At 51.0% G+C, this 23,029-nt stretch overlaps 1 protein-coding gene across 1 annotated transcript in view; it reads left to right on the top strand.

Moving 5' to 3' along the window:
- The first annotated feature begins 12,488 nt into the window (after nt 1-12,488).
- The window catches only part of LOC132818572 (netrin-G1-like), a 43,555-nt gene continuing 33,014 nt past the window's right edge, over nt 12,489-23,029 (top strand). The window contains exon 1 of the mRNA XM_060829629.1: nt 12,489-12,731. Within this exon, the coding sequence (XP_060685612.1) occupies nt 12,489-12,731 (243 nt within the window). The remainder of the gene's footprint in view (nt 12,732-23,029) is intronic.

Here is a 23,029-nt window from a genome sequence, read left to right as displayed (position 1 = left end):
TGATAGAGGGGGACAAGGTGATGAGAGACATAGATAGAGTGGATAGCCAGGGACTTTCTCACAGAGCGGAAATGTCTATCATGAGGGGACATAATGTTAAGGTGACTGGAGGAAGGTTTAGGGGAGATGTCAGAGTTCGGTTCTTTACCCAGAGAGTGGGGGAGGGGAGGGTGGTGGAATGCCCTGCCAGCGGGTGGGAGTAGCGTCAGGGACATTAGGGATGTTTAAGTGACTCTTGGATAGGCCCATGGGAGACAAGACGATGAAGGCTACGTCGGTTAGATTAATCTTTGAGGAGGATAAAAGGTCAGCACCACATCGAGGGCCGAAGGGCCTGTGCTGTTCTATGTTCTAGGTTAATATAACTTGCAGTCTCTGCAAACTAACATTTTGTGATTCATGCACTCGGACACCTTGGTCCCTCTGCATCCTACTCCATCAGCCCCTGCTCTTTCCCACTGCTCTCGCCTTCCCCATCGCTGGGGATGGAGGAAAGGGAACTGGATGGGCTTCCAGGGAAGAGCTGCCCTGTGTTCACAGGGTCAAGGGGCAGCATCAAGGGGCTGAATGACCTCGGGGTGATTTGAGGAGTTTTCTGATGGCTCCATTTGAAGTGTTTGTGTCAAACACCTTCAGCTGTTCCTCAGAGAAATCTCTCACCCATTAATCGTCTGATGGAGAGGGAGTGAGGGAGATCACTGAGAGAGGCAGGGAGGGAGAGAGTGAGGCAGGTCACTGAGAGAGTGAGGGAGTGACAGAGACACGGGTGGGGGGAGTGAAGGGGACGGTGAGGGAGAGAGTGAGGGAGGGAAGGAGATGGTGAGTGAGGGAAGGAGGAAGTGGAGGGGACAGTGAGGGAGGGAAGGAGGGAGTGAAGGAGACACTGAGGGAGGGAGTGGGGACTCGGGGAGACACTGAGGGAGGGAGTGGGGACTCGGGGAGACACTGAGGGAGGGAGTGGGGACTCGGGGAGACACTGAGGGAGGGAGTGGGGTCACGGGGAGACACTGAGGGAGGGAGTGGGGACTCGGGGCGACACAGAGGGAGGGAGTGGGGACTCGGGGGGACACTGAGGGAGGGAGTGGGGTCTCGGGGAGACACTGAGGGAGGGAGTGGGGACTCGGGGAGTGCAATGAGGGTCATGGGGCTGAGTGAAGGGGTAAGTGAGGAACGATTGGTCACAGGGACAGGAGCAGTTCTTCCCCATCTCGCTGCTATTGCGCCAAAATGAGAACGGGTCCCAGACGGTGAGGGAAAGGTTTGGAAATTGCATTGAAGATGAATTCAGGGACAGGGTAAGAATGTACGATGATAATCTGTGAGGTATCGATTCCCCAGCACTGGGTCTGAGTGTGACTTGAGGAGAAATATCTTCACCGAGACAGTGGGGAACCACAGAAAGAGGCTGTGGCCAAACCATGAAATGTTTTCAGGAAGGAGTTGGACAGCACCTGGGGGTCACCGAACCAAAGGATCTGGGGGAAAGCAGGGCCAGGTTATTGAATGGATGGTCAGCCATGTTCATGTTGAATGGTAGGGCAGGCTGGAAGGGCTGAATGGCCACTCCTGCTCCTGTTTCCCTTGTTTTGGTGTTTGGATGAGTTCAGTGAGATGGAGTCAATGGGAGAGATTGGAGAATCAGGAACACCAATCCCTGGGAGCATCAATGGGCACTGAGTAACAGAGCAGAAAGGGTTAAATGAAAAGGACAGACTGCAGACATGACAACACGGTCTACATTTCCAAATTATTTCAGTGACTGCAAAGAGTTTTGGGATGTCCTGAGGTGGTGGTGGGTGCTAGAGAAATGTAAGTCCTTTCTCCAGTGTGTGTGAAGCCTGAGCTGGGTTTGTTCTCCATCAGCTGCTCAGAGTGAAAAGGCTGTGTTTGTTCCCTGAAGACGGACAATAAATGAGGACAGGTTTCCCATTCTCCTGGAGATGTCTCCGAGGCTCAGCCCCAGCTGATGTTTGCCGTCTTGTTGTTGAATGTTTCTCGTTTTGGTTTTGATGGATTGAGCTGTCAGGCCTGTAATTACATCGAGCTGCACTCGTTTCTCTTTGGTCTGTTTACAGAGTGTCACACTCTGAGCTCAGGGAGTGGGAGGAAGCTCACACCAAATGCTTCCCGCTCCAGTGTTTCCATGTCCCGGGAATGACTCCTACTCCAGCTCTCAGCTTCAACTCCAATCCCAATGGATTAACCCTCCTTTCCTTACTCTCCTGGCAGGATCACACACCCCAACTTGTCATTCTTCATCTACAAGAGCTGATGTGAGCTGGCTATTCAACCATGGGAGGAGTCACACTGAGCCCCATCCTGTCTTTAAACAGTGCTGGATAAAATTGTTTATAAAGACATCGGGACCCAGGGCTTTGTGAACAGTGACAGGGACGATCAGAGTGAGGAGGTGATGGACAGTTAGAGATCGCTGAGGTTGCAATCGGACTATTGTGTCAAATCCTGACCCTGCTTTTCCGAAAGGATGTGGAATTCCGTCAGTACTGGCCCTGATTGATAGGGACAGGATAGAGAGAGCTTTACTTTCAGTCTGAGAGATTAGAGGCAGTGTTACTCTGTATCCTAACCCTGTGCTGTCCCTGTCCCGGGAGTGTTTGATGTGGGACAGTGTAGAGGGAGCTTTACTCTGTATCTAACCCTGTGCTGTCCCTATCCTGGAGGTATTTGATGGGGGGACAGTGTAGAGGGAGCTTTACTCTGTATCTAACCTGAGGGTGTTTGATGGGGACAGTGTAGAGGGAGCTTTACTCTGTATGTAACCCGGTGCTGTCCCTGGGGGTGTTTGATGGGGGACAGTGTAGGGGGAGCTTTACTCTGTATCTAAGCCCATGCTGTCCCTATCCTGGGAGTGTTTGATGAGGGGGACAGTGTAGAGGGAGCTTTACTCTGTATCTAACGCTGTGCTGTCCCTATCCTGGGGGTGTTTGTTGAGGGGGACAGTGTAGAGAGAGCTTTACTCTGTATCTAACCCCGTGCTGTCCCTGTCTTGGGAGTCTATGATGAGGGGGACAGTGTAGAGGGAGCTTTACTCTGTATCTAACGCTGTGCTGTCCCTATCCTGGGAATGTATGATGGGGACAGTGTAGGGGGAGCCTTACTCTGTATCTAACCCTGTGCTGTCCCTGTCCCTGGGAGTAGTTGATGAGGGAGATAGTGTCGAGGGAGCTTTACTCTGTATCTAACCCCGTGCTGTTCCTGGGGGTGTTTGATGAGGGACAGTGTAGGGGGAGCTTTACTCTGTATCTAACCCTGGGCTGTCCCTATCCTGGGGGTGTTTGATGAGGGACAGTGTAGGGGAAGCTTTACTCTGTATCTAACCCCGTGCTGTCCCTGTCCTGGGGGTGTTTGATGGGGGACAGTGTAGAGGGAGCTTTGCTCTGTATCTAACCCCATGCTGTCCCTGTCCTGGGAGTGTTTGATGGGGGGGACAGTGTAGGGGGAGCTTTACTCTGTATCTAACCCTGTGCTGTCCCTGTCCCTGGGGGTGTTTGGGGTTGACACAGGGAGATGAAATGGAGTTGATTCTGTCTCAGACCCGATATCCTTCACCTTCAGGGACACAAAACGACAGAAACATTCTCCTGACTCCCGTGTGATAAGGTTCGGAAGTGACTTTATTCCAAGTCCCAGAGCAGAAATAATCCATCCTCACCTTCGCAAATATTCACTGTGGGAGAGCGCAGCCTGGAACTGGAGGGGATTGTAGATTAACACTAACCTGGTTACTATCCATCACACGCACTGTAGATTAACACTAACCTGGTTACTCCCTATCACATGCTCAGCCGATTAACACTAACCTGGTTACTTTCTACCACAGTCTCTGTTGAGTAAAAAGGGAGTAAGGGTTATGGGAAAAGGCAAGAGAATGGGGTTGTGGGTTGAAAAACCTATCAGCCATGACTGAAAGATGGAGAAGGTTCAATGGGCCGAATGGCCTAATTCTGCTCGGATATCGTATAAAATCATCGAGTCCCCAGAGTGTGGAAACAGGCCATTTGGCCCTTTGACGCTGCTCTGACCCTTAAAGTACTGAGGGAGTGTCACACTGTCAGAGGGTCAGTACTGAGGGAGTGTCACACTGTCAGAGGGTCAGTACTGAGGGAGTACTGCACTGTTGGAGGGTCAGTGTTGAGGGAGTGCTGCCCTGTCAGAGGGTCAGTACTGACAAAGTGCCGCACTGTCAGAGGGTCAGTACTGAGGGAGTGCCGCACTGTCAGAGGGTCAGTGCTGAGGGAGTGCTGCATTGTCAGAGGGTCAGTGCTGAGGGAGTACTGCACTGTTGGAGGGTCAGTGCTGAGGGAGTATTGCACTGTCGGAGGGTGAGTGCTGAGGGAGTGCCACATTGCCCTCCATTCAGCATGTTTTGTACTCACTGGGATTGTCTGATCTTCTCACTGTGAGTGTATAATAATGTCACTGGGAATATTTGATCTTCTGTGAGGGTGTGAGATGTTTCAGGTAAGTTTCTCTCACACAGACAGTGGTTGGTGCCTGAAATGTGTGGGTGGTGAGGTTGGCGTGACCCAGAGTGAACCACATGCCCTAAGACAATGTGGTGACCCGCCGGTGGGTAAGATGTGAACATTTTGTGAAGTTATTGCGATACCTCATCTGAATTGATCTGCCCCTCAATGTACTCCCCTAAACCATACCCAGTACAAAGATTTCTGACACCATTTGTTTTATATAAATGAGGAATAACTATTTCTTAATAACAAAAATTATTTTACAAAATGTTTGGAATGGCAGTGACACAAACTCTTAAAAGCACTAACTCCCAAGAATATTAACTCCAAAATCCCTCTTTTTCTCCAAGTCCACACTTTAACCTGACAGAGAAGACGAAACGTTTGTGTTGGGGGTTCGATGTTGGGTTAAAGATGGAAACAGGGGAAGCTGATAAACCATGAGGGTGGCCTCTCCCTGGATTGGAATCTCACGCTGGCAAATGTGCACATTCTCCAAATGTTCAAAACTCTCCGAGGACCTCTCTCGGTTCCGTTTGGTGAAGAATGTGTTGAATCCTTTGGTTGAGTTGCTGCCTTCTGCTGGTTCCTTCCTCTGGGCAGAGTTTTGATTAGACTAGATTCCCTACAGTGTGTGGAAACAGGCCCTTCGGCCCCACTAGTCCACACCGACCCTCCGAAGAGTAACCCACACAGTCTCATTTCCCTCTGACTAATGTACCTAACACTGTGGGCAATTTCCCATGGCCAATCCACCTGACCTGCACATCTTTGACTGTGGGAGGAAACCGGAGCACCTGGAGGAAACCCACCCAGACACGGGGAGAATGTACAAACTCCACTCGGACAGTTCCCCGAGGCTGGAATTGAACCCATGGTACCTGACCAAGCAGACTCTCGCAACATCGCTCCTCACTGAAACCAGTCTTCCAGTTTGACCTTTCCTGCTCCAGGCCCAGTGACCTGTTCTCTGCTTCAGTGACCCTGGGGGTCTGGATTGAGTGAGACCCCCCTGTGTGGCTCCTCTCCAGGAGGACTCATTGTGGAACGTCTCACCGTTCACTCCTCACCCAGGACTTGGCCTCACAACTCCGGAGTGCCTTCATCCCTCCAGGTTATAATGTTGTTACTGGAGGGGGGCGGTGACTGATCATCAGACAAACCCAATCCCTGCAGATTCCCACTGTCTCCAAGGTCAGTTCCTGGGGCAGTGGTTGGGTGGGATGGGGGGGGGATGGTGGTGGTGGTGGTGTGGAGGGTGAGGGTGTTGGGGAGTGAGGGTGTTGGGGAGTGAGGGTGTTGGGGGTGAGGGTGTTGGGGGTGAGGTTGTTGGAGAGTGAGGGTGATGGGGGGGTTGGGGTGAGGGTGTTGGGTGGTGAGTGTGTTGGGGGAGGGTGTTGGGGGTGAGGGAGATAGGGAGTGAGGGTGTTGGGGTGAGGGAGATAGGGAGTGAGGGTGTTGTGGTGAGGGTGTTGGGGTGTGAGGGTGTTGGGGAGTGAGGGTGATGGGGTGAGGGTGATGGGGTGTGAGGGTGTTGGGGAGTGTGGGTGTTGGGGAGTGAGGGTGTTGGGGTGAGGGTGTTGGGGAGTGAGGGTGATGGGGAGTGAGAGTGATGGGGTGAGGGTGAGGGGGTTAGGGGTGAGGATGTAGGTGTGAGGGTAATGGGGGTGTAGGAGCTGGAGGGGGTTACAGAGATAGGGAGGGGGTGTGGGGGCTGGGGGGGGGTTACAGAGATAGGGAGGGGGTGTGGGGGCTGCAGTGTGTCTTGTTCGGGGAGCAGGGTGGGTGAGGGGAGAGTGGGACTTGCTGAGGGTTCTGTCCAAACAGCAGAGTGTTGGAGGAGCTGACGTTTGTGGAGGGATGTTCTGAGAGACTGAGCTGGAGAATAGTGGAATGTGGAGGTGACCCAGACACAGATTGTTCCGAGGGGAATAATTCAGCCGAAATCGGGGGGGGGAGAAACGTGTGAGAGTTCAGGATTGAGAATCAGAAACAGCTGGAGGGATTGGTTGGGTGAGAGAGTGAGAGAGTCTCTGGGTCTGTCCCCACTCTCCCAGTGTGGGATCACATCCCACTGCCCGGAATGAGGGAGGGATAAAACCCGGATGTGTGTGAGGTTAGATGTGGAGGAATCCTGATGTGATGTTACTGAGAGCAGTGGCTGCATTTCAAAGCTCTGATTATACTTTGATCGATTTCTTTCTCCATCGATATCTCTGAAATCTAATCTCGGCGTCAATTTACACAACTTTTGCTAAACACAGCTACAAGCCTTGTTATTGCTTCTGTTGTCTGGGGTTTATAAAGCTGATGTGTTCATTGCTGTAATCCTCTTTCTCAGCAGGAGAGTGAGGAGCAGGGATTAGATAGAATTCCCCTCCCAGTTTAATCATTTCATAAACTCCACTCCATGATCACTCCCATTTCCAGGCTGGGTGTACTGCCCAAGGCCATTGAGGATGAACAATAAACCGAAAGCTGGATGAAATGATGCAGTTTTGTTCAGAGATTCCACCTGGTCTGTGTCAGTTTGACACAGGGTGTTGGTGTTAACAGCAGAGTCATTCAGACACACACACACACACACACACACACACACACACCATTGAATAAAACCTGTCTCTCTCACCCTGTTCCCCCATGAGGCCATTCCTGGATTGCAGGGATGTCTCTGCTGGCTCAGTGATTGGGTAGAAATGTGACTGCAGGGTCCTCTTGGATTCAGATTCCCTGTGGTGTGGAAACAGGCCATTCGGCCCAACAAGTCCACACCGACCCACCCTCCCAGATCCATCCCCCCACCCCCCCACCCTTACACTTACCCCTGAGGAGACTGGTTCAGTGTCAGACACTGTCAGAGAAAGGGATGGAGGGTGGTGTTAGGGGAAAGGAGATTAGGACAGGGACTGAGCCCAACATTTCTTCAGAAGGAATTGAGATTAGATCAGGATCCATACTGTGTGGAAACAGGCCGTTCGGCCCAACTCGTCCACACTGACCCTCTGAAGAATAACCCACCCAGACCCACTCCCCTATCCTATATTTACCCCTGACTAATGCATCTAACACGATGGGCAATTTATCCTGGCCAATTCACCTGACCCGCACATCTTTGGACTGTGGGAGGAAACCGGAGCACCCGGAGGAAACCCACGCTGACACGGGGAGAATGTGCAAACTCCACACAGTCAGTCGCCTGAGGTGGGAATTGAACCCGGGTCTCTGGCGCTGTGAGGCAGCAGTGCTAACCACTGTGCCACCATGCTCCAGTTCTGAATGTTTTCACCCAGAGGGTGGTGGGGAGAAGGAACTCACTGTGCAAGAGACAGGAGAGACAGAAACCCTCATCCCAGGTTTTAAAAATGCCCTGGATTTTCATTGGAGATACTGGAACGTCCAGAGCTGCAGACCAAGAGCTGGGAATGGGATCAGACTGAGCCCTGTTATTCTGTCTGTACAGAGTCGTTGGACTGAATGGCCTCCTCCAGTACATCTTTCTGATTGTGTATCAGATGGATGATGGTGGATGGGGTGGTGTGTTTTGTACAGGGAGGTTCTGTATAAGATGGAGGTGTGTCTTCTATAGGGATTGAGTTTATTGTGTAAGAGAGTGTGTTTGAGGTTCAATGAGGGGCAATGTATCTCAGCAATAACTGTGTTGCTGTTTCGTCTGGGTCTGTGCAAAGTGAGTGTGTTTAGTCTGGGCTTGTGCAGAGTGAGTGTGTTTAGTCTGGGTCTGTGTAGAGTGAGTGTGTTTAGTCTGGGCCTGTGCAGAGTGAGTGTGTTTAGTCTGGGTTTGTGCAGTATGAGTGTGTTTAGTCTGGGCCTGTGCAGAGTGAGTGTGTTTAGTCTGGGTCTGTGCAGAGTGAGTGTTTTTAGTCTGGGCTTGTGCAGAGTGAGTGTGTTTAGTCTGGGCTTGTGCAGAGTGAGTGTGTTTAGTCTGGGTCTGTGCAGTGTGAGTGTGTTTAGTCTGGGCTTGTGCAGAGTGAGTGTGTTTAGTCTGGGCTTGTGCAGAGTGAGTGTGTTTAGTCTGGGTGTGTGCAGAGTGAGTGTGTTTAGTCTGGGCTTGTGCAGAGTGAGTGTGTTTAGTCTGGGTCTGTGCAGAGTGAGTGTGTTTAGTCTGGGCCTGTGCAGAGTGAGTGTGTTTAGTCTGGGTCTGTGTAGAGTGAGTGTGTTTAGTCTGGGTCTGTGTAGAGTGAGTGTGTTTAGTCTGGGCCTGTGCAGAGTGAATGTGTTCAGTCTGGGCCTGTGCAGAGTGAATGTGTTTAGTCTGGGTCTGTGTAGAGTGAGTGTGTTTAGTCTGGGCTTGTGCAGAGTGAGTGTTTTTAGTCTGGGTCTGTGCAGAGTGAGTGTGTTTAGTCTGGGCTTGTGCAGAGTGAGTGTGTTTAGTCTGGATCTGTGCAATATAAGTGTGTTTCTTGTGTATGAGTGTATTTAGGCGAGGTCTGTGCACTATTTATTGTGTATAAGGTGGATTGAACACAGTGAGTGTGTGTTGGTGAGCAGTGAGGGCGAGTGTGTGTTGGTGAGCGATGAGGGTGAGTGTGTGTTGGTGATCGATGAGGGTGAGTGTGTGTGGGTGAGTGTGTGTTGGTGAGAGTGAGTGTGTGTTAGTGATCGTGAGAGTGAGTGTGTGTCGGTGATCGATGAGTGTGAGTGTGTGTCGGTGAGTGTGTGAGGGTGAGTGTGTGTGTGTGATCGATGAGGGTGAGTGTGTGTTGGTGTGCGGTGAGTGTGAGTGTGTGTTGGTGATCGGTGAGCGCGAGTGTGTGTCGGTGATCGATGAGGGTGAGTGTGTGTCGGTGATCGGTGAGCGCGAGTGTGTGTCGGTGATCGGTGAGCGCGAGTGTGTGTCGGTGATCGATGAGGGTGAGTGTGTGTCGGTGATCGATGAGGGTGAGTGTGTGTCGGTGATTGGTGAGGGTGAGTGTGTGTTGGTGATCGGTGAGAGTGAGTGTGTGTTGGTGACCGGTGAGCGTGAATGTGTGTTGGTGATCGGTGAGCGTGAGTGTGCTCTGGGCTAATAACATTGAACTCCTGAGTTTGAGTTTGTTAGTTTTATGATTTTTGGTCGAAAGGTGAACAGTTCCTGCTCATGAATCCTCCAATGGCTGGTTCCCCGCTGTGGGGGTGAGGGGGCTGGGGGTGGGGGGGGGGTGGGGGTGGTGGGGGTGGGGGAGGGCGGAATACAGTGTCCCCCACCCAGAGTGGCTCGGTAGCAGCTTTACAGACTGAGCTGGTCGGGACCTAACGGATAATGGACTGAGTCCGTGGCAGGTGGGGAAGGAGCCAACATACTTCACCTTATCCTGTTGTAGATCCATCTGTCCATGACAGTATGGGTACGAGTGACCACCTCAACGTTCTGGTGCAGACAAAGTCCCACCTTCACATTGAGAATACCCTCATTGTGTTGTGTGGCACTATCCCCGTGCTAAATGGGACAGACTTCATACAGATCGAGCAACTTAAGGCTGGGCATCTATGAGGTGCTGTGGGCCATCAACAGCAGCAGGACAATCTGTAACCTCATGGCCCGGCATATCCCCCACTCACCCATTACAATCAAGCCAGGAGATCAGCCCGGGTTCAATGGAGAGTGCAGGAGGGTATACCAGGAGCAGCACCAGGCAGACCTGAAGATGAGGTGCCAACCTGGTGAAGCTACCAAACAGGACTACTTCCAAACAGGATAGACAGCCAGTGATAGACAGAGCTAAACGATCCCACAACCAATGGATCAGATCTAAGCTCTGCAGTCCTGCCACATCCAGTGGTGAATGGTGATGGACAATTAAATAGCTCACATTGTGGAGGAAACTCCACAAATCTCCCTTTAGTGATTAACTGGGTTTCTGTGCTTTCCTGCTTTTTAGTAAGAAGGACAGTAATGTTTAACTTTTTAACTTTGTTTCCTTTATTTGTCTGCTTTGTGCTAAGATTCTGTACCTGGGTACCTTTGCACCTAAAATGGCACGATAACTAACACCTTGTAAACGGTTCCTTGTACCGGTGTGAGTACATGTGACAATAAAACAAATCCAGTGATTCATTCTCAATGATGATGATGAGGAGCTGCTGTTGGACTGGGGTGGACAAAGTTAAAACTCACGCCACACCAGGTTATAATCTAACAGGTTTAATTGGAAGCACTCACACCCGTTCCTTCATCAGGTGGTTGTGGAGCAGTGCTCTGAAAACCAGTGCTTCCAAATAAACCTGCTGGACTATAACCTGGTGTTGTGTGAGTTTTGAAATTCTAATAATGAAAGAGTCCAACACATCAGTGCAAAAGATGGGGCTGAAGTATTCACACGAATCTTCAGTCAGAAGAGTCGAGAGGATGATTCACCTCAGCTTCCTCCAACAATCCACAGCCTTACAGAGACCAGGCTTCAGCCAAACTGATTCAAAACATTCCAGCAATAGTACTGAAGACATGTCCTCCAGAGCCTACTGTTCCCCTGGCCAAGCTGTTCCAGTACAGTTACAACACTGGCATCTACCCGACAATGTGGAAAATTACCCAGGAATGTCCTGTACATCAGAACCAGGACAAATCTAACCCGCCAATTACTATCCCACAAATGGTGACCGAAGCCCATCAGCAATAAGAGACAATCTCACCAGCTCTCTTTAACATTCGATGGTGTTGCCATCACTGAATCCCCTACTATCACCATCCTGGGAGTTACCATTGACCAGAAACTCAACTGGACTCCCCACATCAACACCGAGCAGATCAGGGGCTGGGAATACTGCGATGAGTATCTCACCTCGTGACTCCCCACCATCTACAAGGCACAAACCAAGAGTGTGATGGAATATTCCCCACTAGCCCTGGATGTACACCACTCACTTCCCAAACTAACACCTTGTGCTGTAACAGTCTTTTTCGATCCCTGAGTTTAGTTGAAAGGGAATGAAATGTCTATGAAAATGAGAGAATGTTTGCTTTCCCAGTGCTGGCTGCTGCAGGGTATGACAGAAAGTGACAAGAGAAAAGTTTTACTCTCATTTGGGATTTTTTTTTTCTTTTTTCTCTACTTTTTTTTCTCTTTTTTTAATTTCTATTTTTATTTAACCCCCACACTCCCACCTAACTGCGGTAGTGTTTATTTTTTCCCCCAGCACCCATGGTGTGTGTGTGTGTGTGTGTACGCGCGCAGGTGTGAGACACAGTGAGAGACACAAGGTGCACGAATCTTTATTCAATTCCCACACCAGGAAGAAAGGAAACTCCCGAGTGGTCAGTGACAAGCAGTGCCCCTCACATCAAAGGGCAATGCTGTGTGATTCATTTGGGATCTTACTGTGCCCTTGATTGTCCTCCTATTGGCTGTTGTCTTTCCCAATTGTTCATTACTAACAGGAGACAGAGATTGGGAATGGTGGTGAAGCAGTATTGGACACTAATCCCAAAGTCTATTGGTTTTGATTTCTCTTCCAACAGGATTCTGATGCTGGGGGAAGAGCTGATGGATGGATCCCAACTCTGGTCAGGATAGAGTCATCCCATTGGCTCCTCGTACCAAGGTGATCAGCCAATCACAACTTCCATCTGATGGATCAGGCAGCTGGGAGAAACAGCAGGAATTCCTGATCCCTGGAAAACTGCACTGACATTGGGAGAATCATCTGGAATTACTTAATCCCAGAAACTGAGACAGAGACTGGGAGAAACCTTTGGAATTCCTGGTCCCTGGAAAACTGCACAGACACTGGGAGAAACAACTGGAATTCCTGATTATTGGAAAAGTGTAGACACTACCAGAAGCAACTTCAGTTCCTGACTCCCAGTCAACTGACACTGACACTGGAAGATTACAGCTGGAATTCCTAACCACTGGAAAACTGCTCCGTCATTGGGAAAAACAGCTGGAATTGCTCACTCTGAGAAACTGAGGCAGAGACTGGGAGAAACCTGTGGGATTCCTGATCCCTGGATCGGGTGCTGACACTGAGAGCATCGTCCTGGAGCACGGTCAGGTCAGAGCGATGTCCCTGTTGAGTCTGTTAACCGTCCAGACACTGTGGCTGAGCCTGGGTCTGTCTGGCCAACGCTTCCCATCCTGGGGTCACTATGACCTGTGTAAGACCCAGGTTCACGGGGACCAGGGGCTGAGCTGGGATTACATGGCGTGTCAGCCTGAGGTTACCCAACTCACCAAGTTTCTGAAGATCAGCCTGGACCCTCCCAACAGTACGTGTGGAGAGAGCCCCGAGATGTACTGCACGCTGGTGAGTCGACAGTTTCCTGACCCAGTCCATGTTGTGTGTGTCTCTGTGTGAATGGAGTCTCAGGGAATGGCCTTTATCAAAGGCTGCTCCCTCCTCAATCCCCCTCCCCAGTCAGGAACGGGGGTTACTGAAGCTAAAACTGAGGGTGTCACGGGGAATCTTTACCAGTCACTGGGTTCAGATTTCACCCCAACACCCCACACCCACAGATCATACACACACTCACACTCACACTCACACTCACACTCACACACATCACCACACCCACAGATCACCCCCCCATACACACACACACACACACACACACACACACACACACCCCCTTCCAATCCACACGCACTCCCACACTCACCACTCCACACACACCACCACACACCCACACACAATTCCCACACACACCACTCCACACACCACACACCCACAAACACCCACACACACCACCCCACACCCACACACACCCCACACACACCACACCCACACACACACACCCCACCACACACCCCACAGGCCCCACCCCACACCCATACACACGACCCCACACCCACACACACTCCCACACACACACACACACCGCCACACATACACACACCCACTCACACACCCGCTCACACACCCGCTCACACACCCACTCACACACACACACACCCACACCCACACCCACCACCCCCACACCCACACACACTCCCACACGCACCACCCCACACCCACACACTCCTACACACACCACCCCACACCCACACACTCCTACACACACCACCCCACCATACACACACCCCCACACACCCATTTACACACACCTCACCAAACCTCTCACACACTCCACACATACCCACATACACCACCTCATACCTACACACACTCCCACACACACCACCCTACACACACACACACCCACAGGCACCACCCCACCCCCACACTCACCCATTTACACACACTTCTTCAACACTCTCACACACCCCACATACCCACGTATCCCCACACCCCGAATTAAACACACACTCCCATACACCCTACATCCACATATTCACACCCCACACAGATACCCACACATCCACATGCACACACCACACATACCCCACATCCACCCACACTCTACACTACCCAACACACACGCACTCACAAATTCACATGTCATGCACAGACACGCACAAACTCTCTCTCATGCATACACACTCATACAGACACAGATGTGTATACACACACCACACACACACCGTCTCTCACACACCCACACTGACACACACCAGCCCTGATTGGCTCTGATCTCACTTGGATTGTCAATGTTCTTATTGGAATTATTGCGAAGTAACCTCAGGGCTGTGTCTCAATGTCAATTCTCCTCGTGTTTCATTAAGCACCTCCTCAGGGTAACTGGTTGCTGCGTTATTGTTTGAGGGAATCTTCCTGATTTAATATTAGATTAGATTCCCTACAGTGGGGAAACAGACCCTTCATTCCAACTGGTCCACACCGACCCTCTGAACAGAAACCCACCCAGACCCATTCCCCTACATTTACCCCTTCACCTAACACTACGGACAATTTAGCATGGCCAATTCACCTGACCTGCACATTTTTGGACTGTGGGAGGAAACCGGAGCACCCAGAGGAAACCCACACAGACACGGGGAGAATGTGTAAACTCCACACAGACAGTTGCCTGAGGTGGGTCTCTGGCGCTGTGAGGCAGCAGTGCATTCCACTGTGCCACCATGCCGCCATATGTTTTGCCACAAGTAAGAATGTCGAACGTATTGCAGAGCCTGACGTGTACCCGAGGAAATTCTCCAAGTTCATCAGGAAGCTGCTCTGAAACCCGCAGCCGATGAAGATCAATGTCATGGCCACGGCACGTCCCAGTGTCGGTGCTGAGCCTGAGACAGAGGCCTCAGTCAGACCAGCCCAACTGGCACTCTGTCAGCTTTGTGTATGGTCCCCTGGTGCTGAAAGGGTTAATGCTAAAGACTGCATTAAGCTCCACCCAATTTGTTGATGTCATAAGGGCTTGGTTGGGGAAAAGACAGAACATTCCTGGGTCTGGATGGGGGCAGAGACGTTTCCCCTCTGTCTCCCAGTCTCTCTGTTTGTTGGTTCTAACACAGGATAAATAAACATTCCATCTTGTTCAAGACAACAACCTCTTCTCGTTAGACCACCCCCATGGGGTGGGGCAGCTCAGGGCCGACCTCATGTTGGCATTCCCATGACAACCTTAATCACGATGTGGAGTGGCTGGTATTAGACTGGGGTGTACAAAGTTAAAAATCACACAACACCAGGTTATAGTCCAACAGGTTTATTTGGAAGCACACTAGCTTTCGGAGCAACGCTCCTTCATCAGGTGATAGTGATAGTTAGAATACTGTGATAATTTCACTTCTTTCATAGCTAGGTTCGGTACCCATAGGGAGGGCCTCAACTGGGACCTTGGGTTCATGTCACATTACAGGTCACCACCATTGCACTACACACACACACACACACACACACACACACACACACACACACACACACACACACACACACACACACATATATTGTGTGGGTGAATTTGTACTTGCAGAGTTACATTGCACTTTGCTCAAAAACTGCATGAATTTATGTAAAACTCTGTTATCTCACTTTTTAGATTAGAATCAATCTAAACATCAGGTCATAGACAGAGAACACAGGGGGCTAACACCTTCAACATATTATCCGGCTAACACCGATTGTTACAGTTAACCTGAGAATGCAACTTTTAAAAAAAGTTTTGTGATTTACACATGAAAGAAGTGAAACTATCATGGTATTCGAACAGATGAAAAACTCAACAATCAATCAAGGTATTTTTCAATGTATAATTTCAGTTACATCACACTGTAAACTTTTACTATAAATTCTGTGTTACGATCGAGCCCTCCACTATCACCTGATGAAGGAGCGTCGCTCCGAAAGCTAGTGTGCTTCCAATTAAACCTGTTGGACTATAACCTGGTGTTGTGTGATTTTTAACTTTGTACACCCCAGTCCAACACCGGCATCTCCACATCAGCCTAGCACACACCTTTTTCTTCCTGTTGATAAGAGCTTTAACTTCTTCAGTAAACCACGGCTCCCTTGCTTGACCACTCCCTCACTGTCTGTCAGGTACAGACCTATCTAAGACCCGCAGGAGCTGTCCATTGAATAAGCTTCACATTTCATTTGTGGCCATCCCCTGCAGTTTCCTTCCCTATCCAATACATCTTAAATCTTGCCTAATCGCATCATAATTGCCTTTCCCCCAGCTATAACTCTTGCCCAGTGGTATATACTATCCCTTTCTATCACTAGAGCAAACATAATTGACTTGTGGTCACTATCACCAAAATGCTCACCTACCTCCAAATCTAACACCTGGCCGTATTCATTACCCAGTACCAAATCCAATGTGACTTCGCCCCTTGTTGGCCTGTCTACATACTGTGTCTGGAAGCCCTCCTGCACACACTGGACAAAAACTCCCTGTGACTAACAATTCCAGTCAACATTTGGAAAGTTGAAGTCCCCCATAACAACTACCCCATTACTCTCGCTCCTATTGAGAATCACCTTCACTATCCTTTCCTCTACATCTCTGGAACTATTCGGAGGCTGATAGAAAACTCCCAACAGGGTGACCTCCCCTTTCCTGTTTCTAACCTCAGCCCATACTGCCTCAGTAGACAAGTTCTCAAACCTCCTTTCTGCCTCCGTAATACTGTCCTTGACTAACAATGCCACACCTCATCCTCTTTTACCGCCTTCCCTGTTTTTACTGAAACATCTAAATCCTGAAACTTGCGACAACCATTCCTGTCCCTGCTCTATCCATGTCTCTGAAACGTCTGTTGTTGGAGTCTGTATTCAGAGTGAGAGGGTGAGTTAGCCGGAAAGGCTTCAGGGTGACAATATATTCAGACCCTGACTGGGATCTGACTGGAGAAAGACTCAATCCTGCTCAGATCTGGTGATCAGAGCCTGTCCCAGATTCTGGGCTGGACCTGGGGTTTATATCCCAAAAATCCGAGCTCAGGGATTGCTAATCCCACCCTCAGGTTGGGACAGGCCCCAGGGTGAGACGGAAGTTGCTGCTGTTTAACCAGTCACTTTGTTGATTCCCTTCGGATACCCCTCACTGAGCTGAGAGCTCCATTCAACAGAGAGTCCCAGTGTTCCCTGTCCCTACTCTCACCCCAGTCAGAGAGAGACGCTGCTCTCCCCCTCATTGTGTCTCCCCCCTTCCTTCAACACTCTCTCAGTCCTCAGCTCAGTGCTGAATAACCTGAGGGTGTGGAGAGATAAATGGGAGGGGGGTTGGGGTTGGGGGGAAGGTAACTGGGAATGGGATAGGTGGATGGACGTGGGGGAGAAGGTGATAGGTCAGAGAGGAGGGTGGAGCGGAGAGATGGGAAAGATAATGGACAGGTCAGGAGGGCGGTGGGGAGTTGTAGGTTTAGGACTGGGATAAGGTGGGGGGGAGGAGAAATTAGGAAACTGGTGAAATCCACATTAATCCCCTGTGATTGCAGGGTCCCAAAGCAGGAGATGAGCTGTTCTTCCTCCAGGCGTTGGGTGGTGAGGATGAACGAATGTTCAGTCCTCAGTAAAGGCCTCACCTTCATCCCTCTGCACTCCCAGATTAATGAGTTTGACATGTGTTGCGACCCTGAACATTTCTTCCACTGCCAACACCTTCGGGCCCACTTTTTCAATCAAGACTCCCGCCCACCCACCAAAGACCCTTTCGCCCACCTCTAACACACCCCATCCACCTGGACACCCCGCGCTGGCCTGTTACCCACCCTCGACCTCTTCATTTCCAACTGCCACCGAGTTAGTTAGATGCACTGACCTCTACTCCTCTGAAACCAGGCGCCAACTCGCAGACAGCTCCTCTGACTACCCCCTTGTCCATGACCTCACCTCCCAGCACCAAACCATCATCTCCCAGACTATCCACAAACTCATCATCTCTGGGGACCGCCCACCTACAGCCTCCAACCTCATTGTCCATGAACCTCACACATTCTACCTCCTTCGTAAGGTTCACAAACCTGACTGCCCCGGCCGGCCCATTGTCAGCCTGCTCCTGTCCCACAGAACGTATCTCTGTTAACCGTCCTGTCCCCCCTTGGTCCAGGAACACCCACCTACGTTCGGGACAGCACCCATGCCCTACACCTCCTCTAGGATTTCGTATCCCCAGTCCCCAATGTCCCACCTTCCCCATGGACATCCAGACCCTGTACACATCCATTCACCACAATGAAGGTCTCCGTTTCTTCTTCTCACACTGTACCCTTCCACCGACACCCTCATCCATCTGGCTGAACTGGTCCTCACCCTCAACAACTTCTCCTTCCAATCCTCCCACTTCCTCCAGACCAAAGGGGTCGCCATGGGCACCTGCATGGGCCCCAGCTATGCCTGTCTCTTTATCGGCTACATCGAACAGTCCATCTTCCATAGTTACACCGGCACAACTCCCCACCTCTTCCTCCGCTACATTGATGACTGCATTGGCGCCACCTCGTGCTGCCGTCAGGAAGTTGAAAAGTTCATCAACTTCACCAACACATTCCCCTCTGACCTTAACTTCACCTGGACCATCTCTGACACCTCCCTCCCCTTCCTGGACCTCTCCACCTTCATCTCCAGCAACCGACTAACCACAGACATATACTACAAGCCCACCGACTCCCACAGCTACCTAGACTACGCTTCCTCCCACCCTACCTCCTGTAAAAATGCCATCCCTTATTCGCAATTCCTCCGCCTTCGCTGTGTCTGTTCCCAGGATGATCAATTCCACCTTAGAAAATCCCAGATGGCCTCCCCCTTCCAAGATTGCAATTTCCTTTCCCACATGGTCAATGATGCTCTGCAGTTAATCTCCTCCACTCCCCACATCTCTGCCCTTGAGCCCCATCCTTCCCAACGCAACAAGAACAGAACCAACCCGGTCCTTACCTTCCACCCCACTAACCTCCACATACAGCACATCATCCTCTGCCATTTCCACCACCTCCAAACAGACCTCACCACCAGAGATATATTTCCCTCCTTAACCCTATCAGCATTCCAGAGAGACCATTCCCTCCACAACTCCCTCATCAGGTCCATGCTCCCCCCACCAACCCCCCCCTTCCACCCTACCCCCACAACACCTTCCCCTTCCACCTCAGGAAGTGCAAAACCTGCACCCATACCTCCCCCCTCACCTCCATCCAAGACCCCAAAGGACTCTTCCATATCCGACAGAAATTTACCTGCATCTCCACCAATGTCATCTACTCTGCCCATTGGACCCAACGTGGTCTCCTCTACATCGGGGAGATAGGACACCAACTTGTGGATCATTTCAGAGAACATCTCTGGGACACCCGCACCAACCAACCCCACCACTCTCTGGTTGAACACTTCAACTCCCCCTCCCACTCCATCAAGGACATGCAGGTCCTGGGCCCCCTCCATCGCCAAACACTAACCACCCAACGCCTGGAGGAAGAACACCTCATCTTCTGCCTTGGGAACCTTCAACCCCTGGGCATCAATGTGGACTTCACCAGTTTCCTCATCTCCCCTCCCCACCCCCTTATCCCAGTCCCAAGCCACCAACTCGGCACCGCCCTCTTGACCTGTCCATCACCTTTCCCATCTATCTGCTCCACCCTCCTCTCCGACCTATCACCTTTCCCCCACCTCCATCTTCCTGTTGCATTCCCAGCTACCTTCCCCCCAACCCCATCCCCCTCCCATTTACCTCACACCCCCACAGCTCACAAGCCTCATTCATGATGAAGGGCTTTTGCCTGAAACGTCGATTCTCCTGCTCCTTGGATGCTGCCTGACCTACTGTGCTTTTCCAGCATCACATGCTCGACTCTGATCTCCAGCATCTGCAGTCCTCACTGTCTCCCATCCTCAGGTTGGGACAGACCCCAGGGTGAGACGGAAGTTTCTGCTGCTTAACCAGTCACTTTGTTAACTTCCTTCGGATACCCCTCACTGAGCTGAGAGCTCCATTCAACAGAGAGTCCCAGTGTTCCCTGTCCCTGCTCTCACCCTGGTCAGAGAGACGCTGCTCTCCCTCTCATTGTGTCTCCCCCCTTCCTTCAACACTCTCTCGTTCCTCAGCTCAGTGCTGAATAACTTGCCTTTTATCCTGACACGAGGTGAAAGTGAGGACTGCAGATACTGGAGATCAGAGTCGAGAGTGTGGTGCTGGAAAAGCACAGCAGGTCAGACAGCATCCAAGGAGCAGGAGAATCAACGTTTCGGGCACATGCCTTTCATCAGGAATGAGGCTTGTGGGCCAGGGCTGAGAGATAAATAGGAGGGGGGTGGGGCTGGGGGGAAGGTAACTGAGAGTGCAATAGGTGGATGGACATGGGGGTAAAGTTGATAGGTCAGAGGGGAGGGTGGAGTGGATAGGTGGAAAGGAGGATAGGCAGGTAGGACAAGTCATGGGGACAGTGCTGAGCTGGAAGGTTGGAATTAGGGTGAGGTGGGGGAAGGGGAAGTGAGGAAACTGGTGAAGTCCACATTGATGCCCTGGGATTGAAGTGTTCCGAGGTGGAAGATGAGGCGTTCTTCCTCCAGGCGTCTGGTGGTGAGGGAGCGGCGGTGAAGGAGGCCCAGGACCTCCATGTCCACGGCAGAGTGGGAGGAGGAGTCGAAATGTTGGGCCACGGGGCGGTGTGGTTGATTGGTGCAGGTGTCCCAGAGATGTTCTCAAAAGCGCTCTGCTAGGAGGTGTCCAGTCTCCCCAATGTAGAGGAGACCGCATCGAGAGCAACGGATACAATAAATGACATGTGTGGAAGTGCAGGTAAAACTTTGATGGACGTGGAAGGCTCTTTGGGACCTTGGCCATTTCTTTGTCTCCCGACATTCCCAGCAGTCCCTTTCCACTGCCACTCTCATTCATTCGGCTGAACTGGTCCTCACCCCCAATAATTTCTCCTTTGAATCCTCCCACTTCCTCCAGACCATGGGCACCCACATGGCTCCCAGCGATGCCCATCTCTTTGTTGGGTATGTAGAACAGTCCGTCTTCCGGAGTTACACGAACACCATTCCCCACCTTTTCCTCCGCTACATTGATGACTGTATCATGCTCCCATGAGCAATTCACTAACACCTTCCACCCCGACCTTAAGTTCACCTGGACCATCTCTGACACCTCCCTCCCCTTCCTGGACATCTCCATCTTCGCCAATGGTGACTGACTCCACAGGGACATCTCCATCAAACCCACAGACTCCCACAACTATCTGGACGACACCTCCTCTCCCCTGCCTCCTGTAAAAACACTATCCTTTATTCCCAATCCCTCCGCCTCTACTGCATCTGCTCCCAGGAGGACCAGTTCCACTACAGAACCCACCAGATGGCCTCCTTCTTTAAAGACGGTAACTTCCCCTCCCATGTGGTCAATGATGCCCTCCAATGCATCTCATCCACTTCCTGCACCTCCGCCCTTGAACCCCACCCCTCCAACTGCAACAACGATAGAACCCTCCCCTGGCCCTTCCACCCCACCAATACATCGCATCATCCTCTGCCATTTCCGCCACTCCAAACGGACCCCACCACCAGAGATGGATTACCCCACCCCTATCCACTTTCTGTAAAGGCCATTCCCTCAGTGACTCCCTTGTCAGGCTCCCCGTCCCCCAATAACTCACCCTCCCCTCCTGGCACCTTCCCCTGCCACTGCCGGAATTGCAAAACCTGTGCCCACACCTCCCCCTCCCCCCCCCCCCACCTCATTTCCATATGTCATTTACTGTACCTTTTGCTCCTGATGCAGTCTCCTCTGTATTGGGGAGACAGGATGCCTACTCACAGAGTGCTTCAGAGAACATCTCTGGGACACCCGCGCCAATCAACCCCTCCTCCCCGTGGCTGAACACTTCAACTCCTCCTCCCACTCTGCCGAGGACATGCAAGTCCTGGCCCTCCTCCATCACCACCCGACGTATCATCTCCTGTCTTGGGACTCTCCAACCACACTGGATAAATGTGGATATCACCAGTCTCCTCATCTCCCCTCTCCCCATCTTACCCCAGCTCCAACCTTCCAGCTCAGCACCGCCCTCATGACCTGTTCTACCTGTCCATCTTCCTCCCCATCTATCCACTCCATGCCCCTTCTCTGACCTAGCACGTTTAACACCCTCCTCCCTTTATCTACCTATCGTCTTCCTAGCCAACTTCCCTGAACAAGGACATCTGAATGCCTTGGAATTTCCTCACTTCCCAGCCTCTCACTATTTAGGGAAAGCTCTGTATTTCTGATTGTCCTGTCAGGCTGGGAACCTCCCGTTTCTCCACATTGTGTTCCATCTGCCAAATGTCCGCTCACTCACTGAGCTTCTCCAAATCCCCTTTGTGTGTCTTTGTACATCCTCCTCACAGCTCACACTGCCTCCTCATCTGTGTTTGCAACAAATTCACATCAAAGTGATAAAGGCAGATTGGGAACAGCCAGGATTCAATCACTGATCCATGTGGAACATGACTAGTCCCAGCCTGCCATCCTGAGAAGGACCTATTTATTCCTCCTGTCTGTTTTCTATCGATTCACTCTTTCACAATCAATGCCAGGCTCTCCCCCGAATCCCACATGTTGTCATCTTCTTCACAAGTCTCTCGTGTGGAACTTTATCAAAAGCTTTCTGATAAATCTAAACATCCCACATCTAGCAGCCCCCTCTCTCCCCCTTATCCATTCAGCTCCTAACAATCTCCATCAGATTTCCCTTTCCCTAACTCCATCCTGGCTCCGTCTAATCCCTGCATTAATTTCTAAGTGTCCTGTACCAGAGTCCCAGTGTTAGGTCTGAGCATTCCCCTGATGCTGATGTAAGACGAACAGTTTGGCCATTTCCACCCTGGCTTCTCTCTCTCTCTCTCTCTCTCTCTCTCTCTCTCTCTCTCTCTCTCTCTCTCTCTCTCTCTGTCTCTCTCTCTCTGTCCTGGTTTAAACAGTGAGCTGACAATTCCCAGCTGAAACACACACTCAGTGACAGACACGGTTTCACAAAAGAAATTGTCGGAGAGACAGATTCAATCTCCCAAAGCTTCAGCAAATCAGCAAAACCTGAATCAGATTAATTCCGAAACCGTGTGTTGGAGTCCGAGTGAAATGGGATAACTGTAATCCAGGTCACATTTCAGTGGGGTTTATTGAGACAGTGAATTGGCTGAAATGTGGATGTAAATGAGCTGTCAGAAACAGCAACATATCGCGGATGTTATTAGATTGGGAATGTCGAAAGTCAGCCTAA

Source organism: Hemiscyllium ocellatum, chromosome 9, assembly GCF_020745735.1.
Source record: "Hemiscyllium ocellatum isolate sHemOce1 chromosome 9, sHemOce1.pat.X.cur, whole genome shotgun sequence".
Classification (NCBI taxonomy): Eukaryota; Metazoa; Chordata; class Chondrichthyes; order Orectolobiformes; family Hemiscylliidae; genus Hemiscyllium; species Hemiscyllium ocellatum.
The sequence above is the reverse complement of the archived record's forward strand: the minus strand, read 5'-3'. Positions and strand labels throughout refer to the sequence as shown.